The sequence below is a fragment of the Balaenoptera ricei genome, chromosome 2 (assembly GCF_028023285.1).
Source record: "Balaenoptera ricei isolate mBalRic1 chromosome 2, mBalRic1.hap2, whole genome shotgun sequence".
NCBI classification, from domain to species: Eukaryota; Metazoa; Chordata; class Mammalia; order Artiodactyla; family Balaenopteridae; genus Balaenoptera; species Balaenoptera ricei.
This window is the reverse complement of record NC_082640.1, coordinates 24,663,932-24,676,448: the sequence shown is the minus strand read 5'-3', so window position 1 is coordinate 24,676,448 and position 12,517 is coordinate 24,663,932. Positions and strand designations below refer to the sequence as shown.

General features: G+C 42.7%; 1 protein-coding gene across 6 annotated transcripts in view; it reads right to left on the bottom strand.

Moving 5' to 3' along the window:
- Nucleotides 1-12,517, bottom strand: part of SFMBT2 (Scm like with four mbt domains 2) — a 222,993-nt gene that overhangs the window by 92,902 nt on the left and 117,574 nt on the right. For all 6 annotated transcript variants that reach the window (XM_059912123.1, XM_059912115.1, XM_059912134.1 and 3 more), the window contains one exon: nucleotides 10,479-10,576. In XM_059912123.1, coding sequence (XP_059768106.1) covers nucleotides 10,479-10,576 — 98 coding nt within the window. The remainder of the gene's footprint in view (nucleotides 1-10,478; nucleotides 10,577-12,517) is intronic.

Here is a 12,517-nt window from a genome sequence, read left to right as displayed (position 1 = left end):
GGCTGCAGTTCAAGAACCCAGAGCACATGAAAAATAACACAAACAAGGCCCCCCTTCTGGTTTCTGAAAGTGGCAAAGGATGGGCGTGACACAAACTGAACATCTCTGCGATTCACCATCCCCGAGAGACTTTAACAAACCTCCCCAAGTCTTTAAAGAGATGAGAAGGACAAAGGAGGGAATGGCAGAGGGCAAGCTCCCAGGTCTGGGTGTTCGGGGCCAGAGCTGGAGGGAAGCCAGCCTGGGACCAGCTGCTGGGCAGAAACTCAGGGGTCAGGTCAGCAACACCATCAGGGTCACAGGGGTCGAGCCACCAGTCCGGTCACAACATGACCTACTGTCTAAGACAGACTCCCTTTCAAAGAACCACCGGGGTTTCAGTTGGTGAGAAGGAAATAGCAACCAGGAGTCACACAAACACTTACTGCTAAATTATTTGGTATCAGACACCCTGCCAGGTGGGACAGGGAATGTCATGCTCAAGAAATTAAGCTCTGGCCCTACATAGGTGGCCTCGAGCAAATTCTGGGAGAATCCAAGGATCCCAGTACCTGAAGGCCAAACTCAGCTACGAGTTTTGTATTGCTGCTGTATTTAGCTACCAAAAGACAGCAAAAGTCGGTCGCCATAGAAACCGCAACCTGAAAATCTATGGTAACAGCGGCTCACACCCTTTCTTACCCCTTTGGCTGGACCAGATGGAATGAGAAAGGAAAGCTTTTCACTCTTGGCCACACTTAACCTTCTCTCTCTCTGGCCTGTAACCTAGGTCTCAGATGTGAAAACAGACAAGGAGTTCGCTCCTAAAGGTTGAATCTACAAATGCACCAACAGATACATAATTCATAGCTGAAAAGAGCTAAAGAAATAACAGATGTGGAATGTTCCGTGTATTATGAGCACAGCCTGAAAACTCTCAACAGAGAAGAAATATGTGCGTGGAATGCCTTTCCTTATGTGTTTGTGTAAAAATATAATAATGGCCACATGTAGCATCTTTTTTTCTCAATTAGCCTTCTCTCAGCGGCCCCTTCCTTCTGTTTCTTAAACATGAACTTATGGGGAAAGCAAGAAGCAATGAAGCAAGTGAAACAGGAATCACTTGAGACCAAAGCAAGCTCAATTTAACTTACCGCTTTGCCATTAGTGGAAGCCCTTTATTTACAGATGTCAAGGGCACTTTTAATGCGTTATCAGTTATAGATACACAATTCTGGATCCATTCAACCGCTACCCAAGTCAAAGACAGCAGGAGCTGAGCTATGGGGGGGACACCAGGAGCCTGGGTATTTTATCCAAGTACTGGACCAGGTACACTTTTTACCTGCTGTGAGTCCTGATGAAGTAAAAGCCTTAGTTGTCATAACCTCGACTCCCTATAACCTCCACCTTGGCCACAGATATTGATGGGGAATTGGTCAGGGAGGCAACAATGGAAGGGGACGTAGCTAGTATCGTGGGTGTACGTGTCCCACTGAAAATCACATCTCTCTTCAGCCTCCAATAAAAGGGAAATAACCTGGAAGCATCAGGTCATCACTGTCCAACCGCATCCCATCCGTTCACAGCTACAGTCATATCAGAGGAATCACGTGTGATATTAGGAAGACATGTACCGCAGTGGAAAAACAGGGCAGAAGGCAGAAACCTGTCATTTATGGCCAAGTCTGTCCCTAAACTAACACGTTCCCCCCAGGGTGTTCCTTAAGCTCCCCGTGTGTCCACTGATCTATGTGTTTAAAGAGGAAACAACACATACACCATACACCGTAGCACCTGACACTACGTTATTGTCAAGACCCTGAGAGATCGTAGGACCAGATGCTTTGAAAAGAAAAAACCCACAGGCAACACACAGGAGGCAATATTCCCTCCACTCTGTGATCACGTCCAGCAGGAAGCCAACATTGGCCCTGCAAGCTCACCTGCAATGGGGTGTCATAGAACCTGGGGGGTTTTATGCTGAGCTCTTTTCTTAATTTCAATTCATCCCTAATCTTCCTCTCGGTGCTCTCAACTATTTCCTCCACTTAGCCAAGAACTGACCTGGGGTATTTTTAGCTGATCATGAAAGTACCAGTTTGGTACTGAACCCACCAAACAGGAGCCACCAAGCCCTTTGCTTCCTCTCTGTACAAAGTCACCCCTGTTATTCGGAACCGCTCGCGGGAACTTACTTCATTCAAGCTGTACTGACGACCTCTCCTGAGCCTTTAACTTTCTAAGTTGATATCTGTACTTAGTTCTTCACTAACCTACTCAAGAATGGGTACTGAGTGCTTAAGATGGGCTGCACTGTTCAAGGCACCGGGGTGGCGCAGTCATGAAAATAAACAATCTCCTTTCATGGAGGGTACATTCCAGGAAGAAGAAACAGACCAGACGCAGAGAAAGCAAACTGATGCAGACTATGTGGGGGAATAAATGCCGAGCAGGCTGTGGGGAGATGGAGGTGAGGGTGCTTTTCTTTATTTTAAGCAGAGACTTGAAGAAAGAGAGGGAAGAAGGTTTGAGGCATTGGCCAGAGGGACCACTGTCTAGGCAGAGCATCACTGCGAAGGCCTGGGGACTTAGTGTGTTGGATGGAGAGCAGGAAGCCAGCGGGTGGAGCAGAGTGTATGAGAACCTCGAGCAGCAAAGCGGCTCAGAGGGCACATCGCACCTGAGTCAGATCAGAAGCCACATAAGCAATGGAGTGACACGATCTGAATTTTGTTTTAAAATAATCTGTCTGGCTGCTCCTGGAAGAACAAACTGTAGAGGGGCAGAGAATAACAAGCCCAGAAATAAATTGTGAAATGAATGCAAGAGTCCAGGGAGGATGATAGCTTAGACTAGGGTAGTGGTGATGGACAAAGTGAAGGGTGATTGAACTCCAGATGGAATTTCAAAGTAGAGCCAACAGACTGTGTGAAGGGACGGAATGGAGGTGTGAAGAGAAGAACCAACACATGTAGCAGGCCTGAGACTGCAGTCCTGGGAAAGGCCTGCTTCCAGGATCAGGTCTTGGCTGGCCTATGGGGACACAGCGGATAAACTGAACCCGACAATGACATGAAATCTTCCCTAAATGTAAGAGTGGTCTACTGTGCCTACATGGTTTGTACCAACCATAGGGTTTATACTGACCCCCCCACCGCCCCATTTCCCTCTGGGAGTCTGGAAGATGGGTACGTGCTGGGCAAGATGGGTACCCACACAGCCGGCCCGCCGGCCCCCCATGCCAGCCCTGGGCAGTGAGTCTCTCATGAGCATCCCTAGCACATGTTGGTCCAACACGCTACGGGAGGAATTAAGAAGTTGCCTTGGGCAACTTCTCTGGGAGAGCACTCTTGGAAGCGTTATGTGTGGGTTTCCAGAATTCACCCCATGAGACTTTTCCCTTTGCTGATTTTGCCATCTGTCTTTCACTATAATAAACTGTAACCGTGATTATAACAACTTTGAGTCCTGGTGAATTACCAAACCTGGCGGCAGATCTGGGAACCCCGACATACAAGGCATGCAAGGTTTATGGCCCCAGCTCAATGCTTTATTTAGAGTTCCTTCGGCTCTTCTGCAAATCTCTAAATAGCTTCTTTGGTATTTCAAACACCAAAGGTTTTAAATATTTTGTTAACAGAAAGAATGAAAAAAAAAAATTCAAACAATTTCACTTTTTTAAGGGGTAAAAATGAAGAACGATTTTAGTGACATTTCAAATAATGTTCTTTCCTTGAAATTACAAGGTGTAGTCACAAATGAGGTGCACTGAAAAGCCCCCGCTTTCCCTGGGCTGAACATCTGTATTCCTCTAAGGGGAAAGTACTGTATTTCAATTACCTGGCAAATTAGGAACTGCTGTTTCTTATTTGCAGGTCTTTTTGATATATATAGGAGTTGTCAGTGAAACTTCTATACCTTAACATTTGCAAACAAGAGGGGTCACAAATGAAGATTACAATTTACAAGAACAGCAGAAAATGAAAAGTAGCAGTAATTATAAAAGGCTTATGAGTGCCTCACACATGAAATACTACATTCATTATAGTTAGACTCTTATTTTTTTTTTAAAAAAAACCTTGCTTTTTTAAAAAAATTAATTAATTGATTTATTTATTTTTGGCTGTGTTGGGTCTTTGTTTCTGTGTGAGAGCTTTCTCTAGTTGCGGCAAGCGGGGGCCACTCTTCATCGCGGTGCACGGGCCTCTCACTATCGCGGCCTCTTATTGCGGAGCACAGGCTCCAGATGCACAGGCTCAGTAGTTGTGGCTCACGGGCCTAGTTGCTCCACGGCATGTGGGATCCTCCTAGACCAGGGCTCGAACCCATGTCCCCTGCATTGGCAGGCAGATTCCCAACCACTGCGCCACCAGGGAAGCCCTAGACTCTTATTGTCTAGTCTCCCTTGGCCCTATTTTTAAAACTTAACTAAATTACCTCAAATCCACTCCTTATATTGTAGTAAATACTTACTGAATTAGAACTGAAGCAGTATAAAAATCCCTGGCCAAAAAACTGGATTAGCCCTGTATTAACTTCATTTTTCATGACAGAAACAAACTCTGAGAGAAACCCACCCTAGTAGTCCTTTGGGAGGACAAAAGTAAAAAGCTTTTATTGAAATTGGGGCATTTCACTTTATTTGACAGTGGGATGTGTCGTAAGTTAATCATGTGATGGCTTGCAAAGGTAATATAATAAGTAAAAAAGAAAGCTAGTGAGAGACCTTGCTGATTTGCAGTGCAGGAGTATATACTAAATATTCTTCTCAAATAAATTAGTATTGATATATGGATTATTCTCAGCAAATCTATTGGGTCTCTAAGTAATGAGACTGGTTTTCAAGAAAAAAAAATTTCATTATTTATGTTTCAATAACAAAAAATATTTTTTAATCCCTTCCCCTTTTTTTGGTACTCATTTCATTAATTACTTATTTTTCTTCTAAATATATGTTTTAAAATTTACCTGCATTTTCCAAATAGGGAAGTCAGAATTCTCAGTAAAATATGGCAACCAAAAGTCACTTAAAGTGTTCTCTCAAATCAAGGGCAATAAGTCTTCTCTCGTTTTTATTAAAATGAAGCAACTGCTAAGAGAGCTTGAACCTTATCCCATGCCCTCATGCAATGCCTCTGAACTTAATTACCTCCATTTAAGTGGAATTACTCAGTAGAGAATACTACTATGTGCTGTCTTAAATTACTGTACATCCATGAAATGCGGTTGTACTGGGTGGAAAAGCAACCCCTAAAAAAAAGGCATATCCACCCAGAACCTGCGAACGTGACCTGATTTGGAAACAGGGACTCTGCAGATGCGCTCAAGTTAAGCTGCGGTCACGCTGCCTTAGCACAGGCCCAAATCGAACGACCGGTGTCCCTAAGGGGGAAATTGGGACAGACATGTAGAGAGAAGGCCATGCGGAGACGGAGGCAGAGATTGGAGGTCTGCTGTCACACCCAAGAAATGGTAAGGACTGCAGGCAAACCCCAGAAGTGAGAACAGACTCAAGGGACAGTGTCTCCCTCAAAGCCTTCAGAGGGAGCGCGGCCCTGCTCACACCTCGACGTTTACCTCTAGCCTCCAAAACCATGACAGAATGAATTTCCCTTGTTTGCAGCTATCCAGTTCGTGGTACGTTATGACAACGGCCTTAGGAAACTAATAGTGGTTGTTCTCAGGATTTCAAAGTTAAGTGTATAATGATTCCCCCCATACAAAGTCTGGTTCAGAAAATTGCCCCTTTCTTTTCCGTCAAATTGAAATAAAAGAAAACATTTATAAAAGCATCTCACAAGCTCTAAGAACACAGAAATTTCAATTCAGCCAATTTTTATTTATTAATTGCCCACTCCATACATCCTGTAGGCCCTGTGAAAAGTAGAAAATATTCAGTATCTACTCTTAAAAGCAACTACTGTATAGCACAGGGAACTCTGCTCAATATTCTGTAATAATCTAAAAGGGAAAAGAATTTGAGAAAGAATACATACATGTGTGTGGATAACTGAATCACTTTGCTGTACACCTGAAACTAACAACATTGTTAACCAACTAAACTCCGATATAAAATAAAATATTTTTTTAAAAAGCAACCATTAATTATAAACAAAATATTGAGGACAGGGAGAATTCTCAAGTACTCCATAAAAATAGTAGTCTGATTTCTAACAGAAAAACATTAAAGTGAGGGAAGGAGGCAACTGTATTTTAGAGGAAAATATAAACAATTATGAAACCCTGGAATCGGGTCAAGAGAATTATGTAGAGAGTAACTGCTCAATAAACATTTACTGAGTTACTTAATTATTAGTTTAAAATATATGAGGATTATTAATGTTTATATATTTTTAGTCTTAGTATTCATAGTTCTAAATAATAAGTGCATATCCAATTAATCTGTAACTACATTAACTCAAAGCATTTCAAATCAGTGAGTTAAATGCATTTGTCCATTCAATAATTCATCGTATATTTGAGAAATATTTACTGAGTATGACTATAGCCAAGGAGTAATGTTTCATTGAATGAAAGATGTGGGAGCTTTACCCTACAGTCCAAGCTACAAGACTTTAAAAAGGGGAGTCCCACATGAAGACAGCTGACTAAAAACACACATTAATTTCACCTCTTCCTAAACTCTAACCAAAATTACAGTAAAGAATTTTAAAGACGCAAAGCCACTTGAACAGAAACTATAGAAGCTAAAATGCAGATGAACAAGAAGCAACTAATTTAACATATTCAACAGAGCCAAGTCCCAAGCCTCCTGCAGAAAAGCTGAGACCCAGACTAATGAACAGGGCAGGAACTTCAGGAGGCTCAGAAACCGGTAACAGCAGGTATGTCTGAAACTGGGGGTGCGTGGGAGGTGATAGAATAAGATGCGTGGGGAGCTGTCTAGGAAGCAGTTGGACCCCAGGTACCCTCCCCTCCCTGACTCTACAGACCAGTGGTCCTCCAGTTTCCTCAGAAAAGGATGAAGCAGGTGGTCCCTGGTCTGTGGATGCAGGAAAATACGGAAACCCCAGGCTCTCTTCTTGCCACTCAGCTCCTAGAATGCAGGCAGCTCGACCTTGAACCCCAGGTGGGAAGTTGAAATTCTCCTCCTTGGAAATCAGCTAAAGAGGAAAAACCATCATACAAGGAAGTAGCCTCCATACAAAGAAGGTCCCCCTACATGACCCAGCCCTGCCCTCAGCTTTCGAATCTCCCTCTTACTCAAGAGCGCACAGTCAAGGATTCTCAGATACCCGAGGAAAGCCTCTAGCAAGAAAGTTAGAAACCAAAAGCAACATGGGGGAAACAAACTACTCTGGGAAAAGAAAACTTTAAAAAAATCAATACTTCCAACAAGATAAAGTCATGCTTCCAGGCTGCAAGAAGAGGAGGCCATAAACAGAGCAGCATTCAGAGAAAAAGCGCCAGACAAGGGCTCATAAAAACACAACAGCACAAATGAGTGGAGAAAACCTCTGACAGTAGAGCAAAAACAGAGGAGAAAATGAAAACCTGAAATGAAAAGAAGAAGAAAAAATTACACAGCCAGCCCAGGACTACCACCTGGTCACAGATGAAGAAGACAACAGAGAAAAGAGAGGTGGAAGACGTCATTTTAGAAGAAGCATCCCCAAAATTAAAGGCATGAGTTGCAGACACCCGGGGTACCCTGCGTTCTGGATGGAAACAGACATCTGCAAAGGCCTATCATCGTGAAATTTCACAACAGTGGAGAAAAGGAGAATATAAGATGCCCGAGGAGAAAAGGAAAAATGGAGCAATACCTCCAAATTCTGGAGAAAAGTGACAGCTGACCTAGAATTCTATACCCAAACTATCAGGGAAGCGTGAGGACAGAATCAGGATTCTTTCAGTCACTCGAGGTGAGAGGAGAGCAGGCCGCCAGCACTAAGATGCCTTGCTTCGTTTTATCATCTTTGTAAGCTGAGGACAAAGTGCCAAAGTAAGCCAGACCCAGATTGTTAACGGCACCTGGCTTGTCCTGACCACACTCTGAACAAGGTGCCAGGGCCCCCTCGAGGTCCCGCTGCCTGGAGCGGAAGAGAACATTCAAGTCACTGCACAGAAATGCTGTGCTGGGCCTGTTCTGAGAACCGGAGCCAGACCTGTCCACATTTCTAAGGGAGGTCCGGTACCTGGAGTTCAAGCTACAGTTTGGCTGATGACCCAACTAATTCCCTAAGATTAGCTCAGGACTGTGCCTACTCAACTCCCCTGCAAACTCTGTGGGAAAGTGAGGCCAGCTTGGGACCGAGGCACTGTCCAGCCATCCTCCACTCTGGAGAGCAGGAAAACGCCCTCTCCTGAAACAATCAGGGCTGGTCTTGTTTCTCGTGTTGTCAAAAGTAAGTTGTGTAATATTAAGGAAAACATACATAGGTAGTAATACTACAAGGAGAGGCAAGGAAATGGTTAACACCAAAGTTAGGGAGCTGGTTACCCAGAGCCAGGAAAGAGGATGGGGAAAGGTCAGGTGGAGGGATGCTAATGGACCCGCAACTTCCCGTGTCTAGACGGGGGGCAGGGGGGATTTGTATTTCCACTATATCACTCTGTCAACTCCTCACGTGTATATTTCAAATGTATGTGTATAATATATTCCAAAATAAAGATACTCTATTTTGAAATAAAATTTATTTTCTCAAGGGCAAGGAACATGATCAGATTTATACATTTAAAATATCACTAAGGGAAGCAACCTAACTGTCCGTCAAGAGATGAATGGATAGAGAAGGTGTGGTGTATACACACACACAACACTACTCAGCCATAAAAAAGAATGAAATGCCATTTGCAGCAACATGGATGGGCCTAGAGATTATCATACTAAGTGAAGTAAGTCAGACAAAGACAAATATCGTATGATATCACTTATATGTGGAATCTAAAAAAGTGATACAAACGAATTTATTTACAAAACAGAAATAGACTCAGGCATCAAAAACAAACTTACGGTTACCAAAGGGGAAAGTGGGGGAGGGATAAATTAGGAGTTTGGGATTGACAGATACACACTACTATATATATAATAGATAAACAACAACAAGGCCCTACTGTATAGCACAGAGAACTATACTCAGTATCTTGTAATAACCTATAATGGAAAAGAATCTGAAAAAGAATACGTATATACACACACACACACATATATATATGTATAACTGAATCACTTTGCTGCACACCTGAGACTAACACAACATTGTAACTCAACTCTACTTCAATAAAAGTGTTGTTTTAATATCACCAAGGCCACTGGGAAAAGACAGTGGACACCAGCTATAGAGGTCAAACGAGTGACAAGGGTGGTGGGCTGCCTTCCGAAGAGGCAGTAGAGCCAGTTCACGGAAGAGTAAATGCTCTTTTTCTTAATTTTTATTTTTATTTTATTTTATTTTTTGCAGGAAAGGAGGAGGAAAAAGAAGTTATCTGGTCAGTTAGCAAAAAAAAAAAAAAGCCCAAGATAATGTTGCATGATCAGTGTGATTATTACTGCTAATAATAATTTAATAATTATTTTCAGAAGAGGTCTTAAGTCCAATGTTGCCAATGAGAAAAGTGCTGAACAAGAGTATCGGTGATTCACCCTGCTAGGTTAAGGTTCTGAGCGAGGGCTTCCTCGTAAATAAAATCCAGGAAGCCAGCGCCCCAGCCCGAGCCTCACACTCTTGCTGCAGGCGGGACCTAGACACCATTTTAATTTCATTTCCCACATGAAACTTCTGTGGCCCTGCAGAAATGTGCCCGCTCGGAACTGAAAAGCAGGTTTATGTCAGCCCACCACAAGCCCATCCACAAGTCTCCCAGGAAACGGTCCATGTAGAGCTGTTTCCCACCTACTCGAGCTCCAAATAGGAAGAGACCGTTTTATGGGTCCCTCTTGCTGAAGGGATCACTCCTGCCCAGAACTTAATATTCTACACATCATATAAATTTTAAGCATAATTTTAAGAGTGTTAAGAACTAGGTGATCTATTTCAGTTGTGGCACATTTCTTTCATTGTCTATTAGAGGAAGGCCTACTACCCAACAGATACTCATATGAGTTTCTCAAGCCATCAAGAGAAGCATCGTTTTCTATCATTTTTACCGAGCAAATACCAAAATTAGACTTGCTCCATTTTCTTTTGTTTCTTTGGTAAGCAGTGAGAGGGTGAAAATGAGATTTCCATAATAATACAAGATGGAGGGGAAAAAAATGTAAACCTGAAAAAAAATTTAATAAGATTCAAATTACCGTATAATATCCTTATTAATTACTTGACAAAAAATTTTAAGCATTATCTTGGAAAATGGGTATTTGGGAGGATTACAAAACAGAGCATAATGGAACAGACAACATTTTAAACATTTTAAATGAACACCGGCCAAGAAGGTAGCTTTTTAAATAGCGGGAAATGATTTGATGTGGGCAACTTTCTTACACAGTTTATTCTCGAAAAGAGGAGAAAAACTGCTATGAATCTACGTCTTACCTTAAACACTTCCATTGGAAGAGGAAAGTTAGCAGCATCAACAAGGGATTTCTCCAGAGCACATTTCCACTCTGAGTCCATCTTCAAAGGATAGATTTCTGTATCAACAGCAAATCACATAAGAGTTTAAGGGCTGAAATGTTCTACTGGGTGGTTCTTTCTCGGATTTTATCTTCTCAGGATTTCATAATAACTTGGCAGGCGCAGCAACCGTAAGAATTCATACCCTGCCCGCCATAAAAGGCCACCTGCTAAAGAGATTTCCTGAAATTAAATAGCAATTTGGGATTCTGCGATCAGAAATGTAGAATAAACTTAATAGAGCTCTTCTGCAGGGAATATAGGCATGCATTCTGGGTGTAATTTAATAGTATAAATCACATTAACCACACTTCATCCGTCCACTGTCCCGAATTCCATACATCACCTGGGAAGTAATATCCATGGATGAAGAACTTATTATCTGATACATTTCCAAACTAGAAAAGACTTTTGTCTGGCGTTTTCAGTTATTACAGCCTGTTTTTCACTAAATCTCTAAGCTCTCATATGCTAAAAGTAGTCTGCGTTTAAGTCAGGAAATTATGAAAAGGTAAATTAAAATTTACCAACCAAGTCTAATATTTACACTTGAAACGTTGCTAATACATCACATGTTGCCCATGTTTTCCCCCAGGCGGTGGGGGGAAGGGATTTACGCATGGAGGTTACACTGTCTGAATACAAAATTAAAAGAACAAAATCGTTGAGCACTGTTTTTACCGATTGCCGAAACTGCAAGGGAATTTTATGATCTGATCTCAACAGATTTAAGACCTTATCAAAATAGGATTTGCAGAAGCACTCACTTGGAGTAGATATGTTTATACCTTCCCTATATCAACCCAGGCTACTTCAGACAGACAGCTAGGATATGAATATGAATTTAAGCACAGTTAAAAGGCAACATTAAGCCTTTGGGGCTATATTTTTAATTTCTTGCATGTCTGCTTTTTAGCAGGCGGCCATATATTTTGATGATCATAGCTTCTGAACTCACCTTGAGCTTGAAGCAACTGTGTTTCAGCAGTTTACTTAGTCTTTTCAGACTATCACAATTACGGTTAGGTGAGAGATGCTGTCAGAAGGAGCCAAGTTATCAATGCACTGCCCACCGTCCCTCGTTGTTAGACACACCAAGTCACATAAAGGATAATTAATGACAAGACAGGCTCTACTTGTGTATAGTGTCTATAATTCTTTCCAGCCTTTTATTTATGCCTTTACACCGCTGCAGAATTTTTTTCCCCAATTTGGCGTCTCTCTATCAGAGAAAAAATAGCCTGTAATTCTTCTTGGTATACATGTTTGGGGGAAGATAGTGAGGTCACCCCAACAAACACCTCTACAGAGAATGAATGAATGGCCCCTCCAACCTCCACAGGTCGGTGGGGGGGGGGGGGGGTCCCGAGGGAGAAACCGCTTATCACAGAGTCCCACAAAGGAGGAAGAAGGACCAATTCACGGAGCCCTACAAATCGTCCCGAGACGGTGAGGCAGATTCCCTGGAATATACCAGTGGTTCAGCTCACGGGCACTGCATCAAAGTCTTGGTGAAAAGGGAAGGCAATTCTGGATTCTAGGAAGCAAAGCCCAGAGGACACCAAGGGCAGCAGTTCAAGACGGGGTCAGGAGGGAAACAATAAACAAGACCCTGGACTTCCTCAGTAGAACCGAAACAAATCCACTCTTCCAGGGTTCTGGAAGCAGGTCGATGGGGAGTCCAAGCTCGACATGGTAGTAAAAGGAGAACCAAGTCATGGAAAAGGATGGTGACCTCCAAAGACAAGGTCAAAGGAAGGGTCTGCAGACATACAGGGGATAGAAAAAGGGAAGAGAAAGTGTTGGTGCCCGAGCTCCCACAGCCTGTAACTGAGGTCTCACCCAGAGGTGAGGTCTCTCTCATCTCTTTAGTTTCTGCCCTGAGGCAGAGAAGAGGGTAAAAGAAGAATGGCTTAAAAATTACTCAAGGCCAGAGCCATGAAAACCCAGCATGGTCA